This window comes from Ailuropoda melanoleuca, chromosome 10, assembly GCF_002007445.2.
Source record: "Ailuropoda melanoleuca isolate Jingjing chromosome 10, ASM200744v2, whole genome shotgun sequence".
Taxonomy (NCBI): Eukaryota; Metazoa; Chordata; class Mammalia; order Carnivora; family Ursidae; genus Ailuropoda; species Ailuropoda melanoleuca.
The window spans coordinates 35,640,751-35,666,545 of NC_048227.1; the positions used below are offsets into that span (position 1 = coordinate 35,640,751).

A 25,795-nucleotide genomic window follows, 5' to 3' on the forward strand; every position below is an offset into this window, starting at 1 on the left:
CTGTGGACACCCCTGGAAGGGGAAGGTAGCCACGAAAAGGAGAGCTTGCCAGTCTGGAGAGAGGAAGCTGGGATTGAGAATTGCTGACCCTTGGGCACTTTCTAAACACTTTACATGCTTGCAAAATTAAAACCATATTTTGAGTCTTATCCCAGTTTCTAACAATAAATGTAAACCTAGCCAAAGAGCCAGGAGGCCTGGGATGATGGGGCAGGCCTTCCTGCAGGAGAGGAGAAGGAAGCCATGTGCTGAGGAAGATGTTGGGGAGACTGGCTCAGATGGGTGCCCTGGCCTTAGCCAACACCTCCTCCATGGAGGGTAGGAGCGCCTCCTTGGCGCCACCTCGTTCATTGGTGGTTGACCTGACTTTCTCTCTTGGTCTCCTCATGCTGCCCTCCCCCCACCCCACCAAAGCACTCTCACCACCGCCACGTCAGTACCATTTTTCCGTATTTGAAAAGCGTTACATCGCCATCTTTTCTGATTTCCTGGGTGATTTCTGTTGTATGTCTTGCGTATGTGTTCCAACTTACTTTGCTTAGAGTTTGGCGAGCTGTAGCTCTGTTTTCCTGTGGGTGCCTTTTCTAATGAACCATTGTGGGTGCATTTACAGGGATGAATTCATTTACCCCAATGTCCTTGGGGAATGTACAGTTGCCACAAGCTCCCATGGGACCGCGTGCAGCATCCCCCATGAACCACTCTGTCCCGATGAACAGCATGGGCTCCGTTCCCGGGGTAAGTGCTTCTGTTTGCCCCAGCTGTGAGGAGAAGGCCTTGCTCGACTAAGGAGATTTCTCTACACAGTGAAATTGTAGATCAAGGACCCTGTGGTGCTTGTTCATACGGATTTGGTTATGCTTCATTTACTTCATATCTCTCTCCCTCTCTTTTTGGTCTTCGTGACTACAAAGGAGAATTATTTGACCATTGTTTATTTTTATTGGGATGATAAATTCATAGGGACTTGTGACTGTGTGAGGAGACGCAAGTTCTGAGGTTGGATTAGGCAGTCTCAGATATGTCGCTCAGAGATGCTTGACAGCATCCCTTGACTCCTGGAGCTTATTACTCTCCTGAGGCTGCTTTCTTGACACATCAAAGAAGTCATAAAAGGCATATTTTGAACTTTAAAGTATAGCATGCTGATCTCTATTCAGAGATAAATTTGAAATTGGCTTCTTGGAGACCTTGCATGAGAAAGCACACAAAGTGCCTAGGAGCGAGAAGGTCTTAGTGAGTGGTGGTTCTCTTCCTACAGGGAAGGGAGGATTCAGAGAGTTCTGTCTCTCCTAGATTATCTTGAAGACTCTGGACCTTGTCCTCTGATCTCTTGCTGACGATTGTCTTTTAGATGGCCATTTCCCCTTCCCGAATGCCTCAGCCTCCAAACATGATGGGCGCTCACGCCAACAACATTATGGCCCAGGCACCTGCGCAGAACCAGTTCCTGCCACAGAACCAGTTCCAGTCCTCCAGTGGGGCGATGAGTGTGAACAGTGTGGGCATGGGTCAGCCGGCGGCCCAGACAGGCGTGCCACAGGTACCGTGCACCCGGGACGGGGCCCAGCTTTCTCCTGACTCGAGCGTGTCTCATTTCGTGGAGATGAGAATTCCAGAACACACATTTCAGTATTACGTATGAGCATCTCTTGATTTTTTACCCCCATTTTGTTGTGTTATTTTTACCTTTTTTAGAATTACTCTTATCATCTCTGGGTGAACTTCATACCAAAGTGCAGAGTGGATTGTGGTTTTTTGGTTCGTGGGCTTTGTGTTTTGGTTTTTGGGTATTTAGTTGTCATTTTCTTGGTTTTAAGTTGTGTGTTTTAAATTCACATGTGATCCTGAGAGACCTTAAATATTACAGAGTGAGGACAGGCCCCATGAACTCAGCTGGCGACTTGGTTGGTGTGTCCTGTTGCCGGTCTCTTTGGGCATCCTGGGTGAAGTCCGATAACTGCATTGATTGAGTAGTTCTCTTCTTGTCGAATGTGTTTTTAATTATTCTGTTTAAAGCTGACGAGAACTATTTTCCATTCAGTTTAGTGCCTTTTTTCCCCCTTTGGAGAATTGTTCATTGTCGTGCATGGAATCACTGTTGTATACACATGTGCATGTGTTTAGAACAGGCCGGATCTTCCCCTGGAAGACAGTATTCCTGTTCTCAGTTTTTACGTGAAGTAATGTTGAGAAAAGGTCATTGACTACACTAGATCTAATCACTAGATATTTATTAATTCTTCATTAATGTGCTGTTGTTCTAGAACAGCAAACTTGTTCCTGTAAATATTTTCAATTCTGGGCCGCAGCATCTGTTTTAAGTACTCAGCTCCCCTGTTGTGGAGTAGCCTTAGGCATATCCATTCACCCACGAATGAATGGGCGTGGCTGTGTTCCCCTGAAACGTTCTTACAGGAACAGGCACCTGGCTGGGCTGGACCATGGCCGTTAGTTTGCAGACCCCTGCTCTAGAGCAGTGATTTGGAATCGCTTTTTTAAAAGTCCACAAATAATTGCGAAGCATGACCCCATTTGGAAATCACTTTACTGAAACATTCCAGTGTTTTAGTAACTCATTTCTTGAAAAAAAAAAAGAGAAATAGCTTTTTCAGTGGTCTAAGCTGTGGGTAGATGTTTTGGAGCATAAAGCTAGTAAGCTGAGTGGATATGTGTTAGTTTAAGCCAGAGGTTTCAACAGTTCTATAAATCACAGGATGAGAAACATTCCATAGCATTAATTTTACTGGAAATCACGTGTTATTTTAAATGTACATCTGGGTGAAGTTTTACAAATGGCACATTCCCGTAAAACCAGCAGACCTCACCAAGACACCGTGGTTAGGTTTTCCTGCATTTAATTCTTCAAATCTGTTGCCACGTTTTCCCTTGGGGAAATAATTTTAACAAACTCTGTTCCCTCTATTAGGGACAGGTGCCTGGTGCTGCTCTTCCTAACCCTCTGAACATGCTTGGGCCCCAGGCCAGCCAGCTGCCCTGCCCACCAGTGACACAGTCACCGTTGCACCAGACGCCACCTCCTGCTTCCACGGCCGCTGGCATGCCATCTCTCCAGCACCCGACGGCACCTGGGATGACCCCTCCCCAGCCAGCAGCTCCCACCCAGCCATCGACTCCCGCGTCGTCTTCCGGGCAGACTCCCACCCCGACTCCCGGCTCAGTGCCCAGTGCTAGCCAAACCCAGAGCACCCCTACGGTCCAGGCAGCAGCCCAGGCCCAGGTGACCCCACAGCCTCAGACCCCAGTCCAGCCCCCGTCTGTGGCCACCCCACAGTCATCACAGCAGCAGCCGACACCTGTGCACGCCCAGCCTCCTGGCACACCGGTGAGCCCCGCAGTCTGCCTTTGGGCGGAGACTGCTGATCGAGAACATCTCCATAAAAAAAAATAAATCCTGTCGCAAAGTTGCCTTAGTGTTTTGGTGCAGCCCCAGAAAGTATATCTGTGCCCTAATCAAACCATATGAGCTGTACTTTGTTTTCGACATGGGCTCCAAAGGCCATGTTTGTGTTTGGCAGGACGTGACTTAAGAGTATGTTCTGTGATTAAACGAGTTTTCAGAAATCAGTAGTTATAAAGAAATCTTACGTGGGTCCTCTGTCTGTACATAGGAGCCATGTGTTCCCCCTTATCTGTCCTAGGTGGTTGCTCTCTGAGTTACAGTAGTTTTTCTCTTAACATTCTGAGGATATGGTAAACAAGTCACGTTCCTAATTGCATGTGCTTTGACTTGCCTGTCAGCCTTATTTCCAGACCTGGAGCCTTTTCTTCTCAGGATAAAATGGCAGACCCAGGTCAGCACTTCCTGTGGCTCGTGTCTGCCCCCCTTCCCCCCGTCCTCCGTGGACCTGCTTGTTGGCAGTGCCAGCTGCAGGCTGCCCGCTCGCCACCCCCCACACCGCACCCCAGTTACCACTGAAATCTTCGCGTCCGTTTTCATATCAGCCTGACTTAGAAACTCTTCTTCCCCCCGAAATACGTTAACTTCATTCTTGAGGACTGAGGATGTTTATTTATAAAATATCAAAATAAATCTTAACACCACCAAGATAACAGTACTGTATGTATTTCTCCACAGGGAGTGTATTTATTTTTCTTATTTTATATTTCTTATTTTTAAATAAGATTCCTTTGTAATTTTATATTCCCTTTTGTTTATTTAAATTAGAACTCTATGAGGCAGGGGAGCCTGGATGGCTCAGTCATTTGAGCATCCAACTTTTGTTTTGGTTCAGGTCATGATCTCAGGGTCGTGGGATCAAGCCCCGTGTCGGGCTCTGAGCTGGGCACAGAGTCTGCTTGTTCCTCTCCCTCCCCCTTCTGTCCCTCCCCTGACTCAGCAATGTGCTTGGGCTCTCCCTCTCTCTCCAAAATAGATAAATAAAATCTTTAAAAAAAAAACAAAAAACACAACTATTAGTAAGACTTTGAAAAGTGAGAATTCTTGTGGTGGTTCCTTACCTTGATGTTTGCTTACTCTTCCACCGCTAACACCACCACTGCCCCTGCAGTTACGACAGGCAAATTACACGTTCTTGTTCCGTGTAGGCTCTTTCTCCCCCTTCCTACATATGCACTTCTGTATCTATAATTCAGCCTTTTACAATAAACTTTAATGGCTGTATTGGAAGGAATTAATTTTGACTTAGGTAGAAAGTTCCAGAAAATAGTCTTATATCAAAATGTGGAAAGCCCTGCTTTTCCATCTCTGGATTCTTGGTAGGAAGCTCTTTGTTTTTCTGCATGATGTTGACTTCCTCTGGGACTCCTGTTTTAAATTTTCTGTTCTGCAGGTCTCTCAAATAGGGATGTCTTTTAGGTTAGTGTTGAGAAATGTTAACATGAAACTGTATGTTGAGTGAACAACAGAGTTTAATAGCATTTCTGTTGTCTTATTAATGGAGATAAATAATTTTGGTTTCTCCACAGCTTTCCCAGGCAGCAGCCAGCATCGATAACAGGGTCCCCACTCCTTCCTCGGTGGCCAGCGCCGAAACCAACTCCCAGCAGCCGGGACCCGATGTACCAATGCTGGAGGTGAAGGCAGAGGTCAAGACCGAGGACACTGAGCCTGACGCCAGTGAATCCAAGGTGGAGCCTGGATCTGCGGTAGGTGCCGTTCCAGGGCGTGAGCAGATGTGCAGCACACAGAAGTGCCACTGAGGTCTCTAAGGGGAGACACCATGGTCCCTCCGTGGATGACACTGCTTTTTGCCTTAATACCCTGTTTGATTATGGGTTCAGAGAGGACATAGGTTAAAAATAGAGTGGTTATTTTTGGGTATTAGGTATGGGTTTTACTTTATTTTGCTAGAAATAAGAATACTGGTTTATATTTTAAATGACTGAACCATCCAGTGACTTTTCTCTGCCGTTCTTCATTCCTACATAGTGGTGCGGAGTTACACTGCACAAGGGTGTGCTCGTTCACTAATTAACCTGTAGCAAAAGTCGGAAACTGGATCCAGCCCCATAGACATGTTTTGTTTGGCTCACATAATATTTTTAAAAATAAGGAATTACAAATACAACTGAATTTCTGGCTTTTCTTTGAAGATGAGAAGCCCTGTCGGCACTGTGCTTGCATTCCTATGGCAGCAGTCTGGGTGGGAGCCTCCGCCGTGGCCTTGAGACGGGGCTCAGGCTCTCTGGTTTGCCAGAGCCTCCGCTCCCCCCGCTGGCTCACACACCTCCTGCTGCGTCTTTTACTTCACCTGCCTGGCCCTCTGCGCAATTTGGTTTTTCCCCAATTTTCAGGGAGATTCTTGTTCCAAACTAGGAGTGCCTGCCTGTGAAACTGCTGAGCAGGTGATGAAGCCTGTGTCTGCGGTGTCGTTCAAGCACTCCAGCATGTGAAATTTTTAAATCAGGACTCTAATTGCAGGGGTGCTCTATGAAGGCAACTCCGCGGGCCCCAAATGCTCCGCTCCTCCCTGGGGGAGAGGACGGGATGGTAAATGTGGCTCTGAGCAGGGGACGGTTTGACGAGCCCAGATGAGTTGTTGGGAGACTTCCAGTGACGCTGAGTTAGAGTCAAGGTCTCTGATGCTCACACATCATTATGTGTGATTCTGTTTTTGTCAAGATGATGGAGGAGGATCTTCAAGGGTCTTCTCAGGTTAAGGAAGAAACAGACACAACAGAACAGAAAGTAGAACCAATGGAAGTGGACGAGAAGAAACCGGAAGTCAAAGTAGAAGCTAAAGAGGAAGAAGAGAACAGCGCTAACGGAGCTGCCTCTCAGTCAACGTCTCCCTCACAGCCACGCAAAAAGAGTAGGTCGTGTTTCCTTGAACTTTTCAGCTGTGCTCGTCTTCCACCATGTTGTGATAATACAGTGCGGGCTAAAAGCTAAAGCTTCTATCTTTTCTGCCTGCCATTCCCCAAGTTTTACCTCTTGAGAAATGATGATAGGGAGCTAGACTCCAGCCCAAGGGCCCACAGGGCTTATGGTGGGAATGAGAAATGAGCCATGGCTCTGAGGGGCAGCCCAGGAGCACATCTCTCCTATGAGCCGTCGCTGGCTGTAGGGCCAGAGTAGAGGAGGCATCCGAGTCCTTGTGCCTGCCGAGGAGCTTGGGCTTTCTTTTCTCAGCAAGCTGTGGACAACCACTGTTAGATTCGAGCAGGACATTGACCAAAAGCTGTGCTACGGAAGTCACCACCGTGGCAGCACACGTGCGCACTGTTACAGATGGGAAACCGTGCCCACGGTGAGCAGTGGAGTAGGCCCCAGTGGCCTCGGGCAGCGGGAGGGCCGCAGATAAGTGAAGATGCTTTGGGCTCTGAGATGTGTGGGCTGAGCCAGCCTTGCAGAGGGAGTTGAAGGGAACCCATTGGAGGTTCCAACATAAGGAGGTCAACAGGGTGTCAGAACATTGTTAGGTGACCCTTGCAAATGGGGAATGTGGCTCAGGAAGTTAAGGGCTGCTTGTGGCACATTTGGGAAAGACAACAGAGAAGTATGAGAGGCTGATATTGTATAGTTTTGCCACTAGGAGGGAGAACCTACAGAGGCTTTCAAGCTTTTGGTCTCACACCTGTTTATGCTCCTAAAAATTGAGGACCCCAGAGTTTTTATTTTTATGGATTATTTGTCGCTGTTTATTTTATTAGAAATTTTAAAAACATTCATTTAACAAATCTGTTATGTGGCATCCATGAATAACACATTTTTATGAAAAATAAGTTTCCCACAACAAACGGAGCAGTGACAGTATTTTCTTTACATTCTTGTGACTTGGAGATATCAGCGAACCCGGCTGGATTCTCATGCTGCGGTCTCTGTTGTGCTGCGATGTTTGGTTCCCGTCCCTGAAGACAACCCCGCCCCACGCAGATAGGTGGTTGATAAAAGAAAGAGTTAAGAGGCTTTTCGGATCATTGTGGGTGTTCCTTTGTAGTACTACACCAGAACTCAGCAAGTGCAAGCTTCCTAAAGATTAATTTCAGTGTTAAGTCTGGATGCACAGCTCTGGACTTAGGGTTTGGTGGACTAAGTCCTTTTTTTTTTTTTTTTTAATAGCATGATCCTTTGGTCATCTTGGAATTTGACTCATGAGTTAACGGATTTTCCAGATGTCACTGTACTTCACTGTACAATATTTTTATTTTGTTTATTTTATTTTTTAAAGATTTTTATTTTATTTATTTGACAGAGATAGAGACAGCCAGCGAGAGAGGGAACACAAGCAGGGGGAGTGGGAGAGGAAGAAGCAGGCTCATAGCGGAGGAGCCTGACGTGGGGCTCGATCCCAGATCTCCAAGATCACGCCCTGAGCCGAAGGCAGACGCCCAACCGCTGTGCCACCCAGGCGCCCCCGTACAATATTTTTAAAAATCACATTGATTAGTATCAGTTTGAATCTTCTCAAAAAAGTCTTGGAAATTTTGGGAGGCTGTCAAACTGATGTGACAGATACAAGTTCTCCAAATTCTAATTTTGATGTAAGTCCAAACTTTATCATTGGCAGCAAATACTGTCAGTTGTCCTTGGTGTAACTGGCCCACTTTGTTCCTTTTTGGGAAAACGTCTGCCACATCCCCAGATCTGAATAACCATAGCTTGTCTAACCCTCTTTGCCCCAGTCTTACGTGCTCTGTGCAGAAAAGCAGCAACCTCCGCTCTCAGCTCTGCATGCACGGGCGCTTTCTCTCAGGACTGCCAGTGCATGCAGTGGGGCTGCTGGGTGCCAGCTTCCCATTTAGTCGTACGAAATCAAGACATGTAGCCAGGGGTTGAGAGCATGGTGACGACTGATGCGGCTTTGGTGCCGCCGGCTGCGTTGTGCTGCAGTGCAAGTGACTTTCCTCATGGTTCCTTTTGCCCATTTGTGCCGACGTCAATACTGCAGCAGGCTAATGACGGCCTAGTGTTATCGTGAAAATCGTTTTATGATATGGAAGTATATTTGATTGCACAGACCCTTAGAAAGGGCCTGGAGCAGTGCTGGAACTTTCTGTGACAACAGGAATGTTACATGCCTGTGCTCTCCGTGGTTGTCACTAGCCACATGTAGGTCCAGAGCACTTGAAATGTTCCAAGTGTGACTGAGGAAGTGATTTTACATCAGGCCGGTGGCTAAAGACAGGAGTTTGGAGAGGAGTTTGGAGATGTTTTTTCCTTGGCATAGCTGTTTTCAACAAATGTGTAGTGAGTAATGAGGGACTGTGCAAAGTGACATGCATGCGAGGTTGCCACTAGGAGGTGATGGGCCTGCAGCAGGCTCGGGGCACACTCTGTGAGAGCCGCATCGCTCCCTCAGACTTCATGCGCCAGAACCTCTTTGGTGCTGTGAAAGCCGCCGCCGACAGTGTGTGAGCAAAGGCACGTAACTGCCTTCTAACAAACCTTTATTTTTGGAGACTAAAATTTGATTTCATGTATCATGAAATATTATGCTTTTCTTTTTTTCCCAACCGTGAAAAACACAAAAACCAATCTTAGCTCACTAGCTGTACAAAGGCAGTGGCTGGCCAGATTGGGCCAGTGGGTCCAAGTTTGCTGACCTCTGGTCTAAGAAGAAAGAAGAAGCTATCGATTAAAGAATTGTTTTCTTGGAAAAGAGTTATTCAAAGAAACCAAATGCTACTCCATTTCTGTAAAAACAGAAGAAAAGGAGCTAGCTGAAGGCAGGATGTGTGTGTGTTTCATGAGGCTCCCGTGGGGCACATCTGCTCACCGGCCCCCAACAGCGGTCCTAGCTCTGAAGTGGGGTGCAGCAGAACACAAGTGCTCTTTTACGGACCTGCCTCTTGCCTTCATAGGTTGTTACACACATTTTCCCCGGTCATTAAAACTCACTGGGCTTTGTATGAATGTATCATCTTGAATGTATTTGGCAGCAAGTGTTTATCCTGAGATTGGTGACAACAGAAAGTGTAGTAGGAAATGGAGTGACTTAAGGGGTGGAGGGAATGGGCGTTGGTAAATTATAGGCGGGAACGATTCAGAAGTTTTGGGGAAAATACTTGATTTTGCTTCTGTGTACGTTTGTTTGTGAGCTTGTCTCAGGTGTCTGAGTTTACTTCATCCAAGGACAGACAAATTTCATCAGAGGAAGAAAGGCCCCCTTCCAAGGAAACGGCTTTATTACCACCCATTGGATCAAGGAAGCAGATTTGGGAGTTAGCTTCATTTTCTGTTCCAACACAGTTTTAATGTCGGAAGCCCTTTTATTGAAGAAGCAAACTTGTCAGTGTGGTATTTAGCCTTGTGACATAGAAGCAGTTTTAAAACCCTAATGTAGTGGTGTTTTCAGAAGCCCTGAATTGTAGTTTGAGAACGTCTTTGAACCCTGTGATGAAGGAGAGCCCTTGGGAGTCGCACGGCTTGGGGGGCTGCGGGGGTGGAGATGATGAGGGCGTTCCAGAAGCAGGCCAGGCTTCCATTTGAAATGTGATGGATGAGGGGTCTGAGTGCTTATAAGTAGTGTCACTTCCTGTTTTCTAACTGTAGTCTTTAAGCCGGAGGAGTTACGCCAGGCTCTGATGCCAACCCTCGAAGCGTTGTATCGACAGGATCCGGAGTCCCTACCTTTTCGGCAGCCTGTAGATCCCCAGCTCCTAGGAATTCCGGTAAGTTAACATAGTAAAAATAAAGCCTTACCAGCAATACTCAGAATATCCATGTTTTATCTCTGAAAATTGGGTAACAAACCCTTGTTTTGAAGATTTTTCTCCTATAAAAAAAACTTCTCTGTCAAAGCAGTAATACACCTTTGTCTCATTGATTGGAACGTGTGTTTCCCCACCTGTTATGTCAGCCGCGGGGGTCCGTGGCAAGGGTGCGCCGCCTGCTTGCCTTGGCGCACGGCCTCCGTAGCCCCGCTGTCCATCTGGAGCTTTGTGTGAGCCTTCGTCTGAAAGGGGGAATTTGGAGAACTGGCAGACCCCAGTGAGAAAGCATGTGGGCCTTGTTCTGGTATCTTTGGGGAGTCTCGTAAGGGCCCTGGCGACCCCCCGGGTTTCTGTTGAGCATTGTCACTATTTTTTGTTTCTGTTCTTGTGTTTGTCTTGGAATTTTATCTTTTTTGCCAGGACCAAGAGTAAATCTCTAAAAAATAACATAATGTCTGATAAATGTGCTTACCATTTTATTTCAGTGGATTAAAATCCATATTTTAAAAATTCCATATTAAAAAAACATTTTTTAACCCATTCTTTCATTAAATAATATATTGATATTATTTTGCCCTTAACTTTGCCTTTGAAATAATTTGGTCACACTTGACAATACTAATTACAATTTTAGATAATAATATCAGAGGAAGGTCAGAGATCGTTTGCTCCTTAGTTACCATTTGTTACTATTAAAAACGGAAGTTGTTCTGGAGCTGATTATTTCTATTTTGTTTTTTAAGATAAAGCTCGTACATAAGGCTGGCATTTGGTATTTGGGGGATCCATGAGACTGAGACTATTTTGTCTTTAAGGATTATTTTGACATTGTGAAGAATCCCATGGACCTTTCCACCATCAAGCGGAAGCTGGATACAGGGCAGTACCAAGAGCCCTGGCAGTATGTGGACGATGTCTGGCTTATGTTCAACAATGCCTGGCTCTATAATCGTAAGACGTCCCGGGTCTATAAGTTCTGCAGTAAACTTGCAGAGGTCTTTGAGCAAGAAATTGACCCTGTTATGCAGTCCCTTGGATATTGCTGTGGACGAAAGGTACAGTTTAAACTTCTTCTGGAAAGTGAACTTCCCTGGTTAATCCAGCCAGAGAGGGTATTATGTGTTATGAAGACATGATAGACTTACACATTTTAGCCACACCTGTGTGCTGGGAAGGACCCAGGTGGGGTCTGGGCTTTTGTAAAAACAGTTGATTGCCTGAAGCCACGTAATGGATGATCAAAGCCAGAGGTGCTTACTGGGGAAGACCTTGGGTTATGCCTTTCTGGCTGCCCCTGCATCCATTTATCTGTCTGTAAGAAATGTCTCTTGGCAACTGATTCTGTCACATCGAATCCAAAAATGTCTCTAAATAGCTGTGAAAATTGTTAGAAAACTATCCTGTGCACTAACGGAAATATTTTACTAGCTGAATCTAACCCTCCATAGTGAACTAGAACATTATGTGACAGTAGCTGGGATATATTTTTAGTATTTTCTCCTTTGTTTTTGCAGTATGAGTTTTCCCCACAGACTTTGTGCTGCTACGGGAAGCAGCTGTGTACAATTCCTCGTGACGCTGCCTACTACAGCTATCAGAATAGGTAAGCACCGAGCCAGTGTTCTGAGTTAATGGGACAAAAGGAAGGTCTTAGGGCAAGGTGTGTTCATCTGATCGTAGCACATTATTTCTTTTCTGAAGTTCTAATGAAATGGGCCACAGTTTCACTGCTGCTTAGTCACTGCGGCCCATGGTCTCTTATTTTTAAAGCACGCTTTTGCAGTATAAAAATTTAAGCTCAAAACTGCTCAAAATGTAACCACATAAGAAAGAGTCTGGAGGTGAGAGTAAGTCTAATAAAAGGTTGACTTAGCTTTTTGAAGATCTCAGTAATGTGGATATATTGTATTTTACTATTTGACATGTAAGCGTTTGCCCTGATAACTTGGCCTGGACAGTCTGATAGAAAGATTTGAATTAGTGATAATTTATCTAAAAAAGTACTAAAAGCTTTAGACTTAAAGAATTTTTGTTTTAATTAATAGCACAACAATGACTGAGCGTTCTTGTTGAGTTCCACATGAACTCCCCTGTCACAGGATGGCCATTTCAGGGTTTTAGGAGTGAAGCGTCCTCGAGAAATCTTTGCCATTCTCTTGAAATATGGAGATGGCTGAATGTCCTGTCTTAAGCAGAAGAGAATGGAAATAATATTTTTTGTTGCTCATTTGCCATACAAATACAACTTCCACAGTTGGGGGGGGGTTGAAAATTAAATTTAGTTGTATCTGTTGCTTCTCGTGGCTCCATGTTGCCACAGCGTGAGGGCGTCATGCCTGGAGGCACCAGTGGTAAATCTCGGTCACATGCAGCAGTTGCTTTGCCTCCGTGTTAGGGACAGGTGAAATGTGTGTGACCAAGGTGCCCCTTTGGGTTCGAGTATTAAATGTCTGCATTAGGGTTTGATATTTTGATTACTTGATCTTGTCTGCTTACAGTGATTACATATGTCCTGTTATTTCGAGGAAGATAAGTAAAGGGCATTTTGTTATTATTTGTTCAGGCCTGAATAATTTGGAATCTTGAAATATTTGTCTTCTAATTATGCTTTTAAAGGACTTGAATTTTTTAAAAATACCTAATCATATTTACGGTAGTAACTCCCATCAAAATCCTACTTAAAAAAAGAGGTAGAGGAAACTGTTGACCTAAAAAATGTCTCAAGGACAGATTTCTAAGCGCTGCCCAGCCCACTCGTCCTGGCTCCATGGCAGAGTGAGGCGCTGGTGCTTGTTCTGGGGGCGACGAGAGTGTAGCCCTGTACCCCTGCCCTAAAAATAACGTTCACACCTGGAACTTACTTCCTATCTCAGTTTCCCCTTCTATCGATAGGAACGTCTGAAATAATACCACAGTCCTTTCGTGATAGAATCGCTCCTGTAGTGACACGTACTGTTCTTGAGGTTCTGGCCCCTCCAGTGAGTTTTAGCCCCATGACGTTCAGCACATCCCATAACGTATCAAGTTTAACCTTCTTGTTCTTGATACGGGTGCAGTAACACCTTCCCTGACAACCTCGGTTGTCACTTTCCATGAAATAATGAACGGGAATTCACTTTGGAAACTTTTATATGCCAAGCAAAAATAAAGCTCTGAAACTTCAAGAGAACAGATTTCAGTTAACTGTTCCCTGAAAAATCCCCCTGCTAGTGGATGCCCAGCCTGGTTTGGGTCTGGAAGGAAGAACAGACAGCAGGTTGTTTGCCACCATTTCTAAAGTTTGTGGCCTTTTCACTGTCCTCAGGTCCGTTGAGACCCTGCCTTTGCTGATTTGCACAGATTTTGGCCATTTTTAAGTAGAGAGCAATTAATTTAAATAGAGTTGATATGATCAGGCTCTCCAACAGGGGCTTACGCACAGAGTGCAAACACAGGGTTGCTTTGAAAGCTCTGAAATGTCCAGTTTTAGTTTTGTGTAGAACTTTGTCTTTACTGAACAAAAGTAATATATTTTTCTTACGAGTAGAGACATAAATAAAGGAGTTCTGTTCTATAAAGGATACATTTTTCAGGTGTAGGCATGCTGCTCCTTAGCCGAGTCTTGCAAGGTGTGCTTCCTAGAAAACTGTACTTGGAGAGGTTGACATGGTGTAAGGCTAAGAAAGCAGTGGCCTAACTACGATGAGCGTCCTAACTGCTTACACTTGTATTCGCATCTTTGACTACTTAGGAACACCGGTGTTGTCATAACTAATGTTTTGGCACTTATGGTCCTAAACTGGGCATTTCAAACAATAGAAAGTCCTACAGACCATTTGAACAAGTGAAACTAATATATAAACTAGCATATGAATATATTTTCACTTGTTTCCGTGCTTTGAAAATTTGGAAGTAACTCACGTTGGGAAAACTGCTATATAGATTTTCCAGATACTATCTTTAGATATCCCAGTTATTTCTTTATATTCATATGGTACTTAAAACAATCTGCATTTGAAAATTTACTCCATGCATTAAATTACCCTTATAGATAAACTGTGCAGTTACATTGTGCTAACTTTAGGTACCCAGATGCACATCATCTTCGGATTATGTGAAATATTTCTCCTTTGCAATTCCATATTCATCAAATTGCTTCCTTCACACAAGGCTAATGTCAGCAAGGCTCTCGAGATTGAAAAGTGACTTTCTGAACCATTCTGTATTTTTAGGGTGAATAAAGTTTGGACTAGGTAATAATGTGGGGGCATTCTGACATTCCCATCTGTCCCCCACTGATTGCCAAAGCGGTTTCAGCAGACTTGACCAGTGGGTTGCTGTGCCCCTTCTCCAGACTGTCGCCAGCTCTCTGGAGGGCACCTAAGGGAGGGCTGGGCCTTCCCCTCCCCTTCTCAAACCCCAGCAGGTTCGATTCTCCAATGTCTCTGCTAGCTCTGGGACAGGCAGTAGAGTGTGTTAACTCTCTCTGTGCCTCCCACTTTCTGACCCTGAGGTTCTTTGCAGGTGAGAGCTAGTTACACACCGAGAGTGTAGGCTTCCGCAACTGCAGGGGCTGCCCTTGAGCCATCAGTGCTGCGTTCTGGGCTAGTTTCCACCACTAGAAAATGGTGGGCTTATGATTCTTGTTTCCTGGGTGTTCCTGGGCTTGATATCTTGCTTGAATAAAAGCTAGGAGTTTGTCCAGGATTTTAAAGCCATTTTCCCTCACGTGTAATTATCACAGTGATTTCGTTTCCAAATGAGTTCAGCTTTTCACTCACCTGCAGCGGCTATACATTTGGTGATAAAATGAATTGGAACACTCAAGTCCAAGTTTTATTTTCAAAGGGAGACACTTGGTGTTAAGGGGGATATCTTTTTTGCATATTGCCCTGGTCACCCCTGAATTGGGTTATGGTTTCTGTACTTTAATTCTTTTGTGCCAGTGATGATCATGCCCTCCTGCACATGGAAGTTCTTTTTACCACGTGATTTCAAGGCTTCGTACACATATTTACAAACAGCGAACAGCCAGTTGATTCAGGAGAACATATAGATACAGATATTGTTAAAAAGCAATGTTTATCTGTTCCTGGTCAGAGTTTTTAATCTTGGAAGAATTCATTGATCGAATCATCCTAAATAAGCTGGTTCCAGAAGAAACTTTCATTAATCCAGTTGCTACCCACAGTGACTCTGTCGTGTTCCTCCTCAGCAAGCTAAAAGATGGGGTCATTTTGAGATGGGTGCATGCTCTGAAGTGTCGTGCTTTTAATGGACTCTGTGTTTAGTCAGAGAAGTACAGCAGACAAAATGCTCAGTGTGTTTAACTCAGACTAGAATTAGAACTTGAGGGGGACTGACCTGAGCAGTAACGGAGACAGGCCGTCAGGCAGGGGCCTGAGCCTCCGTCCTTTGCAGCTGTGTGTGCGCGTGCGTGAGTGACCCTGCAAGCTGCCGCGTGCCCTGCGCGTGTCCGTGCGGTGTGGCGCTCCAAGTCTCGTCACAGTGTCTTTAACACTAATCCTCGTGGCATCTTGTAGACGTAGTTTTGAGCACTAAAACCACATTTGACTGTGCTGCTGCCACTGCCTTAAACTCCTCCTCTCCGCTTGTACAGTTCACCTCCATTCGGCCTGTTTATTTTTACGGTATTCCTGTGTGCCCATCTTGTTTTATGCAGCATCAGCCTGCATTTTTGTTGATTTCTCATGCTTGTCCTTTCCAAACATTTAATAGTTTTTAATTGTTCTTATTTGATACTTCAAGCCCAAGCTCCATATTATCTTTCAAGAAATTGGGGTGATGGATAATTTCTCAAATGCAGATTGTGCTTTAAAGATCAACTCGCTAAATTTGCTTAACTTGGATTGTCACCAAGTCAGAGCTGTTAATCACTGAGGATCTCAGATTGGTGAACGATTGATCCCATTACCAAAAAGTTTAAACCTAAGCTTAGAATTGAATTTTAAAAGTCTTTTAAGATTGTTCATGGATTTACATATATTGTATTGTTTATACAATATATCACAGCTTGTTTCCTCTGTACATTCGTACTGATAAATGGCTGGAAAGTCTTTGACCCCGACTGCATTTCTGTTAAATGTTTGTCTAGAATATGGATTTGGTTTCATTTGTATTATAACACAATTAACTAAGTGATTAACATGAGAAAAATAACAGGAAAAAATTAAAACCAGTTCTGTGTGCTCAATATTTTTAGTACCTTTAAAGATCTGGCTTACTACCGGAAATAAAATCTGTGAATTGCTGTCAAGCATAAATTTGCCGTTTTGAAAAATAATTGCTTTTTTAAGGCCTTTGTCAGACTATTTTGTTCAAAAGTGAATTTTTTTCCATCGCAAACCCTGGAGTTATATTTGATTTTCTCTAAGTAATAACAAAAGTCAAACTCCTAAATTGAGGCTCCTTGCGATTCTAGTATTAACAACTCCTTGAAAACATTTGCACCTCGGAGCTGGCCCAAGCCCAGCCGTTGTTAGCGATGATGGCCTGTGATGTGTGCAGTGAGACCGAATGCTAATCAAGCTTTGCCTTGGCTTTCTGCTCTGTGTTGTCTCGGTGTTTGCGTCTTACCTCTATGTCTGTGCTATCTGTTCCCTTCCCTGTTCTCTAATCCTGCCCTTCCCCACCTGCCCTTGTTCCTTCCATTGTCCTCACTGACCCATCAATCAACCAACAACGCCCCCCCTTCGTCGTGGTGATCTGCCCTGCTCTGATTGGTGGCTTCGTTGCTTGGGTGGCTGTGTGTTATGATGGACCAGTTCACCCAAGTATGGCCTTCTTGCTGACAGGTATCATTTCTGTGAGAAGTGTTTCACAGAGATCCAGGGGGAGAATGTTACCCTGGGTGACGACCCTTCACAGCCCCAGACGTAAGTACTATCCTGTCATTTTTCTCGGGGTTGACTCTTAATTGTTTTTCCCTCTTACCCATGATTAAAAGGGAAGCTCCTCTGCCGATCTGACTGCTGTGTGGTGTGTTTTTCACACACACGACACCCACATTTATACTTGGGGAGTGCAGCTCTTGAGCTGAGCACCAGGCCCACCTCCACGTTCTCCCTTCCTTTTAAGGCCGTGATGCTACAGCCCTCACTGCATTTCACTGGTGTCTCTCAACCTTGCTCTGTCTCTTCCTTTAAAACACTTGCCTTTTCCTTCTGGTGGTCCTCCTCCGTTTGGGGGAATTGTAAATTTTTAGTTACATCTCAGAAGCCAGTTCACCCTTTTGACAGAACTGGCAGTAGCGAAAAATGAATCTTGCATACATACCCCCTCTTGAGCCTTCATCCCATCTTCCATTGAAACCTCTGTCCTGGAAGCCACAGAGCCTGTCCTAGAACACAGACAGTGAGACCCCAGAGTGGAAACACGTCTCCTTCCTTGCTGGAGCGGTGCCTCTTGCTCACGTGCTCTGGCATGCACAGGCATGAGTTGGTTCATTGATTCCTTCATTGAGTTCACCTTTGGTCGCGTAGTCAGAATGTGGCCAGAAAGAGCAAATCCACCAACTGAATGGTCAACTCCTTTCCATGCTTGAGATACCAAAAACCTGCCAGCCACCATGCCTACCCAGGACTGCCAGCGTTTTGTGTTCTCTCTTTTCTCCTTACTCTGCCGTGATTCCTGCCATGTGGGGAAGTCTGCTTGTGTGACCGTCCCCACAGGCAGAACGGCTTCCCACCGGAGCGGCTTCCAGCAGTCTAGGACCGTGCACTTCACGTTTCCTTTATCCAAACACAGAACAAACTGCAGCCACTCATGAGACACAAACTGAAATGCCTGACATTCTACATACTCATTATTTTTATATCCCTTGTAGTCTTAATTCTTTGGTCCAATTATGTGATTGATAATTGGATTATACAGTTCCATAAATCCGAAATAATTCATATATACACTGATCATAACAAAAGGACAGTATAAAAACCAGGTCCTCAGTCCTTTAAGAATAAATAAAATATCCCCCAGTAGATGCTGATCTTGTGTCATCTAATTCTATTATAATTAGAAGAATCGATTATGCCAGTTATCCATCAGATCGAGGAGCCATTCACCATGCAGATTTGATTGAAAATTTATAGGTTTGGATCTCATAGTAAGTGCTGGTGGTAGTTGGGAGGAAATATCCCAAGGCAGATAGAGAAAAACAGATGGTAGTGCTTTCGTGGAGATAAATTTTATATGCTCATGCCATCATTACTTATACTTGAGATTTTGGCTGATCATTATTTACTTCTTATTTGAAAAAGTAGTTACCAAATAATATCCCACAGACCCTGTAGTTTAGACTCAGCAGATAAAATTAGGTAATTAACGTTTCTCTTTTTTCTTTTTTTTTTTTTTTAAACAAGGACAATTTCAAAGGATCAGTTTGAAAAGAAGAAAAATGATACCTTAGATCCTGAACCGTGAGTAGATAGTGATTTCTTTCTCACTTTTGGATTTTAGTTTCCGATCCGGAAAATCCCTCCTTGTGACTGGCCTGCAGGAGAAGGCACTGTTGGAACATTGGAAATGTGTTGCCCTGGTTGGGATTTTTTGTATAAAGTTATTTCAGATACGGATTCTTTTTTAACTCAGACCAAACGTGTGTCCCTGTAGCGTGCTCTCTAGCTAGTGAATTTCAGCAGCGATAAGGTTAGGTGGGTGTTCTGGTTCTGTCAGAAACTCTCTCAGAAGCTGGTCCTCATTGTTACTGAGAAGCTGCTTAGCGTTCAGTGTGACTTCAGGGACTAAAGGTAGGAAGATTTGGTGGAGGACCTAATCTCACTTAAAGGGAAATTTCGGGAAGAAAACCTCTTAGGAACGATGCTCTAAAAATAAATAGCAGGAATCAGTGAGGGCGCTTCAGAGCTGCCTCCGTGGGGCGGTCCCTCCAGGTTCCCAAAGCCAGATCCTGAGAGCACCCAGTGTATGTCGATGCCCATTGTGCTGTGTCGCTTCAGGAAGGTGAGCATAGGCCCCAACGCCGCTGGAAGTTTGGGTGCCAGGAAATAGGTCCTGCCTCCCATGTCCCCGACACCCCAGCTCTGGGGAGACCAGATGCTGCAGTGGAAGACCAGGGCCTCATTTTGAAACTGGGCTTTCCTACTGGGAGCTCACATGGTTGGGAGGGCACGCTCACTGCAGGAGCTCCGGGTTGCACCCCGTATCTTTTGTGACCAGTGGAGTGTCTCTCCTAATTGTCCCATGTCCCTGTTCACATTATGTCCCCCTACTCAGCTTTGCAGTTGCACTTTTCAGTTTCAAAATAAAGTACTTCGAAATACTAGGCACCAACGTAGGGAATACACAGATGAACGAGGGGGGTCCCTCCTTCTGCTCTTTGTCTTCTGGTAGAAGAGGTAGATGGATCATAGCACACACAGTAAGGTGCTCCAGGAATGGGAGGCTTGGCCTGTGTTGAGTGGCATCCTGCAGAGGGGGACACTTGTCTGGCAGCAGGTGCGGGGCGGGGGTGGGCAGAGCATTCTAGGCACAAAAACGCAAAAGAACACAATTTGTTCGACAACACTGCAGGTCAGCTCAAGGCCTTGGTGGGTAGGGAACGTGCATGGAGCCCCACAGGGCAAGCAGGTGGAAGGTCCTCGCTGAAGGGCCACTCACACTGTTCTTTGACATGTAGTTTTCCTCCTAAATGTGCTGGGGAGGTTTTGAGGGACTGTTGGTTTCTGTTATGGAAAGATCATGTGGATCTATGAGGTGGATTTACCAGGCGAGGAAATGACTTTGATTTCTAGTTAGGAAGTAGGGAAGCTAGTTAGGAGACTCAGAGCAACAACTCAGGCCGGAAGTGGGAAGTTGAAGCTTGACCTAAATAGAGAAGGGCCCCTTGGTCCAAGAAGCTGCACCACGGGAGTGAGAAGGGCCAGTCTAGGTGGCCTGCCAAGGTGCTCCTGTGGGAACCGGAAACGCGGGAATGGCAGCCAGCCACTTGGTTAATGATAGGTTTGCGGGGGGGGGGGGCGGGGTTGAAATTCAAAATTGATAGAGTTGGGCCTAGAACATGCTTTTTGTTTGTTTTTTGTTTTTTGTTTTGGATAGTCCTCTTCCCTGACATAGGAGGAAAGAGTTGAGAGTGGAGTGTCTCTGGAGGGGGCACAGAAACAGAGGGAGGTATTGCCTGCTGAACCTTTCAGTTCTTAACATGGAGGATGAGCGCCGCTCCTGAGTTTTCAGAGAAGAAGCTGGTTGGGGGTGAGGCAGCACTAGAGGAAGGAGCAAGGTCTGGAGCAGAGCAGCCACCATATGGGGCGGGGGTGGGGAGGTGGCAGCAGCACAGGGTTGCCAAAGAGTGCTAGCCGGACGGTGAATTAGGCAGCAGTGCTACACTGTTGTACATGCTTTACACATATGTGTCCTTTCCCCTCCGGACCAAACAGAAGCAGAGTAGCCGCCGTCGGGGGGAGGTGGTTAGGCTGGATCTGTGGTTGAAAGCTTGCTCAGCAGGGGCAGTGGAAAGATGGGGCCCACAGCTCAGGGCAGTGGTGAGAGTGTGCATAACAGATAGGAAGAGCCAGCACCCAGCAGACTGGGGGGAAGTGTGGTACTTTCTAGTGTCTTAAGCCTTCCTCAAGGCGTACGTTGTGGTGGTAGTTAAGGGAGTGGCCGAAAAAATAGGTTTTGACGTCCATGCATGTTCGCAACTAAGATTCCCAAATGAGGTGACAGGGCCCAGGTGAGGCAGGGTGGGGGCTGCGACAGATGGTGAATGGCCTGGTGCAGTCCTGCTGTCCGGTGCTTACATGAATAAAGGCCGGCATTTACCGGTCAGCTTGACACTTCCCACCTTTGTAGCTGACTCCGAGCACATGCTTCCTGGACCTAGGCTTAGGAGCGAGTGTTTCTGACACTGGAAGCCTTGTTCTCTGTTACTTGAGGCAGTTTGGGCATGTGCGTTCACCTAGAGCAAGCAGTGGTCTTGAAGATGTGTAGTAATGTCAGAAATACTGGCCTGTAAAATACACCTCTATCAGAGCAGTTTTTGAAAGTAACATTTCTGGTTGCAAAGGAGATTGGAAGAAGCAAGGGATAGGCATTTGTACAGAGAAATGGAGGAAGTCCGCTTTCTCGTAGGAAGTATCATACAGCTGCGACTTGATCTTGGAGTTGAGAGTTCGAGCCCCACGTTGGGCGTCGAGCTTCCTTTAGAGGAAAAAATAAAGCACAATGTGGCTGGATCAGTCAGCAGAAGCATTAACACCACAGATACAGGAAGTGATCCAGAGGATGAGGTGTGAACACGGCACACGGCACACAGGCAGCCCCCGCGCGTGCTTCCGTGTGCGTCAGAGCGCACTCTCTTTGTCTTCCAGTTTTGTCGATTGCAAGGAGTGTGGCCGGAAGATGCATCAGATTTGTGTTCTACACTATGACATCATTTGGCCTTCAGGGTGAGTCGTTTCCTGGTGATTTCCTGTGATCTTGGAGGAGGGAAAGCATCTCTGCCCGGCTGGAGGGAGGGGCGTGCTGCCGGGCGTCCACCGCTGCTGTCAGCAAGGGCTCCAGAGGGAAGCCGGGTGGCAGCCGGTTCTCAGTTTATTTACATCCTAAGTATTTGCCTGCTTTAGGGATGGTAGACTCAAAGCAGGCTGCCTCTTCACTTGAGAATAGCGATGCCAACGAAACGCGTGCGAGCTGTGTGTCACTGGTTTGGCAGCCTAGACTCTCTAATACACTCTGATCACACCCATTCTCTTTTTGCAGCTTTGTGTGCGACAACTGTTTGAAGAAAACTGGCAGAACTCGGAAAGAAAACAAGTTCAGTGCTAAGAGTAAGTTGTGGAAGGGCTTCTGTCTCCCCGTCTGCATGTGAGGGGCTTGTCCCCCTTCCCAGTCTTCCTGCAGGTCCTCTCCGCATGCAGCTGTGGGGCTTACTTGTGTGAGGCTCTGTAGTGTGAGTTTATCTTCCACACTTCATACTTGTCTGGTCTTACCCCTCCATGGAATCACTGGGCGTGATCTTTACATGAAAACTAGCTTTATGGTCAGTCCATGTTTTAAATGAAAGTTTAGAAAGCTCAGATATATCGTAAAACTTTGTAAATTCCGAGNCCCGACTTCTGACATCCTGTCGTGACCAGCATGCTCAGCCCTGGGCACCTCTGGGGCGGGGGCTGGCCCATCGGCTGCCGCGGCGCCCGGCCTGCTGGAGTGAGCCACCACCAGCCAGGGCTGGCAGAGCCCAGTCTGCACGAAGACTTGTGAGGGTTGCTGCTGCATTTAGGGTGGCTGCTGGTGTCTCTTCACAGTAGAGAGCAGCCCGTTGCTACTCCAAGGAACTCTTCCTGGGTAGTCTTGACTCTTTCAGAGATAGCATTCTTTTCAAAAGTGTACAGTATGATCGTTGTCAACTTGGTTCTCGAGGGCTAGGGGCCACTTGTGCAGCATGACGTCCCTGAGCTGTCCTTTGCTGAGTTCACAGCAACCCCGAATAAGAACGCCACCTGCGGTGGGGCCTTTACAGGTTGCTTGTGCAGCGCTGCCTGCGGCTGTTGCCCACCCTCTGAGGAGCAGAGAGTGGGAGCGAGATGGGATAGAGAGATCCCACACCAGGGGGAGGAGAAGAGGGGGGCAGGCAAGGAGGAAGTCATTGCTAATTCAGGGTCAGACTGTCATTACCCAAATCCACAGTTATCCTATAACTTAAGCTCATACTTAAAAAATTTTTTGAAATACTGATAAACTCACAAATTATTGTAATATTTCTCTTCAGATCAGGGTTTCTCAACTGAGCCACCACTGACATTCAGGGCCAGATAATTCCTTGTTTTGGGGGCTGTCCTATGCTTTGTAGGATTTTAAGAGCATCTCTGGCTGCTACCCACTAAACGCCAGTGACACGACCGCCACTCCCATAAGTGGTGACCTTCAGAAATGTCTCCGGACATTACCAGATGTTCCCCTGGCGGGCACAGTTTCTCCCAATGAAAACCCCTGCTTTAGAGGGTCCATTTGGAGTGAGATCACTAAAGCAGTCAACAAGCTAGAAATACTTTCCTGGGCCAGAGCCTCATCCCCAGAACACAATTGCCAGGAGATCTGGGCCTGGGTCAGAGAGTAGTTGCAGCTGGCAGTGGATGGGGGCAGAAGAGCCCAAAAGTGTGCCTGCGACGTGAGCCTTAGGGTGAAGATGTACAACACTCACTGACAGAAGAGAACCTTGGATGTCTGGCCACCCAGCGTCGTTTGGTATGGACGTGGGCACAGCCTTCGAAAGAATCTAAGCCGCAAAGGACGGGCTGCCTCATTTCACATTTTGTACCAGCCCCGTGTGGCTGACGAGTCAGTGAAGGATGGTCAACAACGGACCGTTCCCCTCCACCTGCCACCCCTCCGTACCTGACACCCTGCACTGTGCCCAGCCCAGCCGGGTGGAGGGAGAAGGGGAACCACTGGAGAAGCTTCCGAGTCAGGGTCCCTGTGTTGGGTTGTGAGAAGCCTCCCTGGAGATGGGACAGCCCTGATGTCGGAAAGCAGAAGGCCGAAGGATTTGATCACGTAAAGGGGCAGAAAAGTCCCCGTCACGTGCTCTGGGTGGAAGTGCACATGGAAAGCCTGGGGAGAGGGGGACTACAATCTAAAGTGTTCGTTTTCAGACTCCGCGATTGCACTTGTACTCGCGTGTCCCACGAAATTGTTTGCATGCACGCAGGAAGGGTGTGTAAGGACAGCCCCCGCCACATGAGGAGGAGCCACGGGGACATGAGAGCGAGCAGCTGGCCACTCTCTGGAAAACTGGAAAGCGTGGCAGAACGAGGCAGAGCTGTGTGTGTCGGACACAAGGGGTGTGATGCTCCCTGAAGTCATTCTGCTGGGGACGCCTCCTCTGCCACAGGAGCAACTGCACCTCCCGCGTTTGCATCTCTGAGTAGCTGCTCTTCCAGGGGCCCCAGGAGGCCCCTCTCCAGCCCTCAGCACCTTCACAGTGCTCAGTTTGGTCTCTATAACAAGATTGTCATATAAGGTCTCATTTAAAGATTTTTTGTTGTTGTTGTTAGTAGCAATTCAGGTCATTTGAAGAAAAAAGTAAAAACCTAATTTTAAAGATTTATTCTTCCATTTGCTGTTTGAAAATCAGTGTGTAGGGTCCAATGTTGACAAGGGAAGGGAAGCTCCTGGACCATGGCAGGGTGGCCCTTCTTAGCAGGGTCCTGCCTTACAGGATCGGAAACCACCTCATGAGGGAAGCCAGACTTGCTCAGCGGTGGCATGGGAGGGCCTGCAGGGGTGAGAACGTGAGGGTCTGCACCAGGGGCTGCTGCGGGTTGGATGGGACAGCCCATGGGACCCTCTGCACCTGGCTGTGTGTTTCTTGGGGCGGCTGTCATGGCCACAGCGCTCAGCAGAGCTTACAGGGCTACGTGGAAGGCATGCCTTTTCTAGGTGTGAAATGCATCATAAATCACTTTTCCCCTCAGCTTTATAGCTTTTCAAGTTTTTATTTTTCTGTGGGGGTTTTTATTTCGTCTTCGTAGTGTTTTCTTTCTAAATCACTTGTATGCAGGTATAACTTACACCAAAAAAAAACTCCACCATTGGTATGTTAATTGCAGAAAAATGGAATTTAGAAAGTCACTCTAAATTTTCCAGGTACTTCTTGGCCTCAGTAAGGAATCTTAGGAAATCCCAAATAGCTTTTTAAAAATATTTCTCATCCATGTAGTAAATATTTAAAAATCAGTAAGTATAAAGAAGAAAATATCTTTTAAATCCCATATCTGTAAATAATCACTTAACCTTCTGCAGCTTTTCCTTCTAGTCTTTTCCCCTTATGCAGAGTTTTTATGTTGTGACTGATGTTTTATCTGGGGGTAGCTTGCTGGAAAAGACCTATCATGGTGGCCACACCTGGGGCATCCCTAGGAGAGGGAGGATGTGGAGGGCGTTCAGGACTGAACTGGGTTCTGACGGTGTGTGAGCTCCTGCCTGGGATGGGATCCACGGCTGCATGCCAGACTCCTCTGAACTGGCCAGGAAGGGGAGAGCAGCCCTGCCCTCCAGGGAAAGCGGAGTTCCTCCAGCGTGGATTCTGGCTGCGGGCACAGCTGTGACACTGAACAGCCACGTGGGGGCGCCCGGGGCCAGATCGCGTCCTCATCAGGGCCAGGGCATGGGAGGCAGGTGGCCCCTGTGTCTGCTCCCTCCACTTTACCCCACAGCCCTCAGTCTGCCTTTGTGGCTCTTCTGCCCTTGCAGCTAAAAAAAAGATGGAAATATGTGGGCATTGAAATGACAGCAGTCGTCGAGTGTGTGGAGTACCTGAGATTCCAGAGTCCACCTTCCCCTTAAATGCTTACCTTGTAGGACAGACTAGGTCCCTTCTGGATTTGGAAGGCATTAATCCTTAGAAAATCAGACTGCATTAGGGGCACCTGGGTGGCTCAGTCAGTTAAGTGGCTGCCTTCAGCTCAGGTCATGGTCTCAGGGTCTTGGGATCCAGCCCCACATTGGGCTCCCTGCTCAGCGGGGAGTCTGCTTCCCTCCTCTCCCTGCCTCTCCCCCCGCTTGTGTGTGTGCGCACGCATGCACTCTCTCTCTCTCTGTCTCAAATAAATAAAATCTTTAAGATGAAAAAAATTAGACTGCACTATAAGACAGGCAGGTCCTGTGGCCTCAGCCACCTTCTCCATAGCCCATCTGAAGCCCC

General features: G+C 46.5%; 1 protein-coding gene across 6 annotated transcripts in view; it reads left to right on the plus strand.

Annotated features, from left to right (window-relative positions):
• The window catches only part of CREBBP (CREB binding protein), a 123,400-nt gene that overhangs the window by 86,224 nt on the left and 11,381 nt on the right, over positions 1–25,795 (plus strand). For 5 of the 6 annotated variants that reach the window (XM_034670472.1, XM_034670471.1, XM_034670473.1 and 2 more), the window contains 12 exons: positions 614–738; positions 1,355–1,543; positions 2,930–3,346; positions 4,951–5,130; positions 6,107–6,296; positions 9,980–10,098; positions 10,956–11,195; positions 11,655–11,743; positions 16,935–17,015; positions 18,498–18,554; positions 21,462–21,539; positions 21,853–21,920. In XM_034670472.1, the coding sequence (XP_034526363.1) occupies positions 614–738; positions 1,355–1,543; positions 2,930–3,346; positions 4,951–5,130; positions 6,107–6,296; positions 9,980–10,098; positions 10,956–11,195; positions 11,655–11,743; positions 16,935–17,015; positions 18,498–18,554; positions 21,462–21,539; positions 21,853–21,920 (1,833 nt within the window). The remainder of the gene's footprint in view (positions 1–613; positions 739–1,354; positions 1,544–2,929; positions 3,347–4,950; positions 5,131–6,106; positions 6,297–9,979; positions 10,099–10,955; positions 11,196–11,654; positions 11,744–16,934; positions 17,016–18,497; positions 18,555–21,461; positions 21,540–21,852; positions 21,921–25,795) is intronic. The other variant, XM_034670476.1, reaches the window with a different exon arrangement.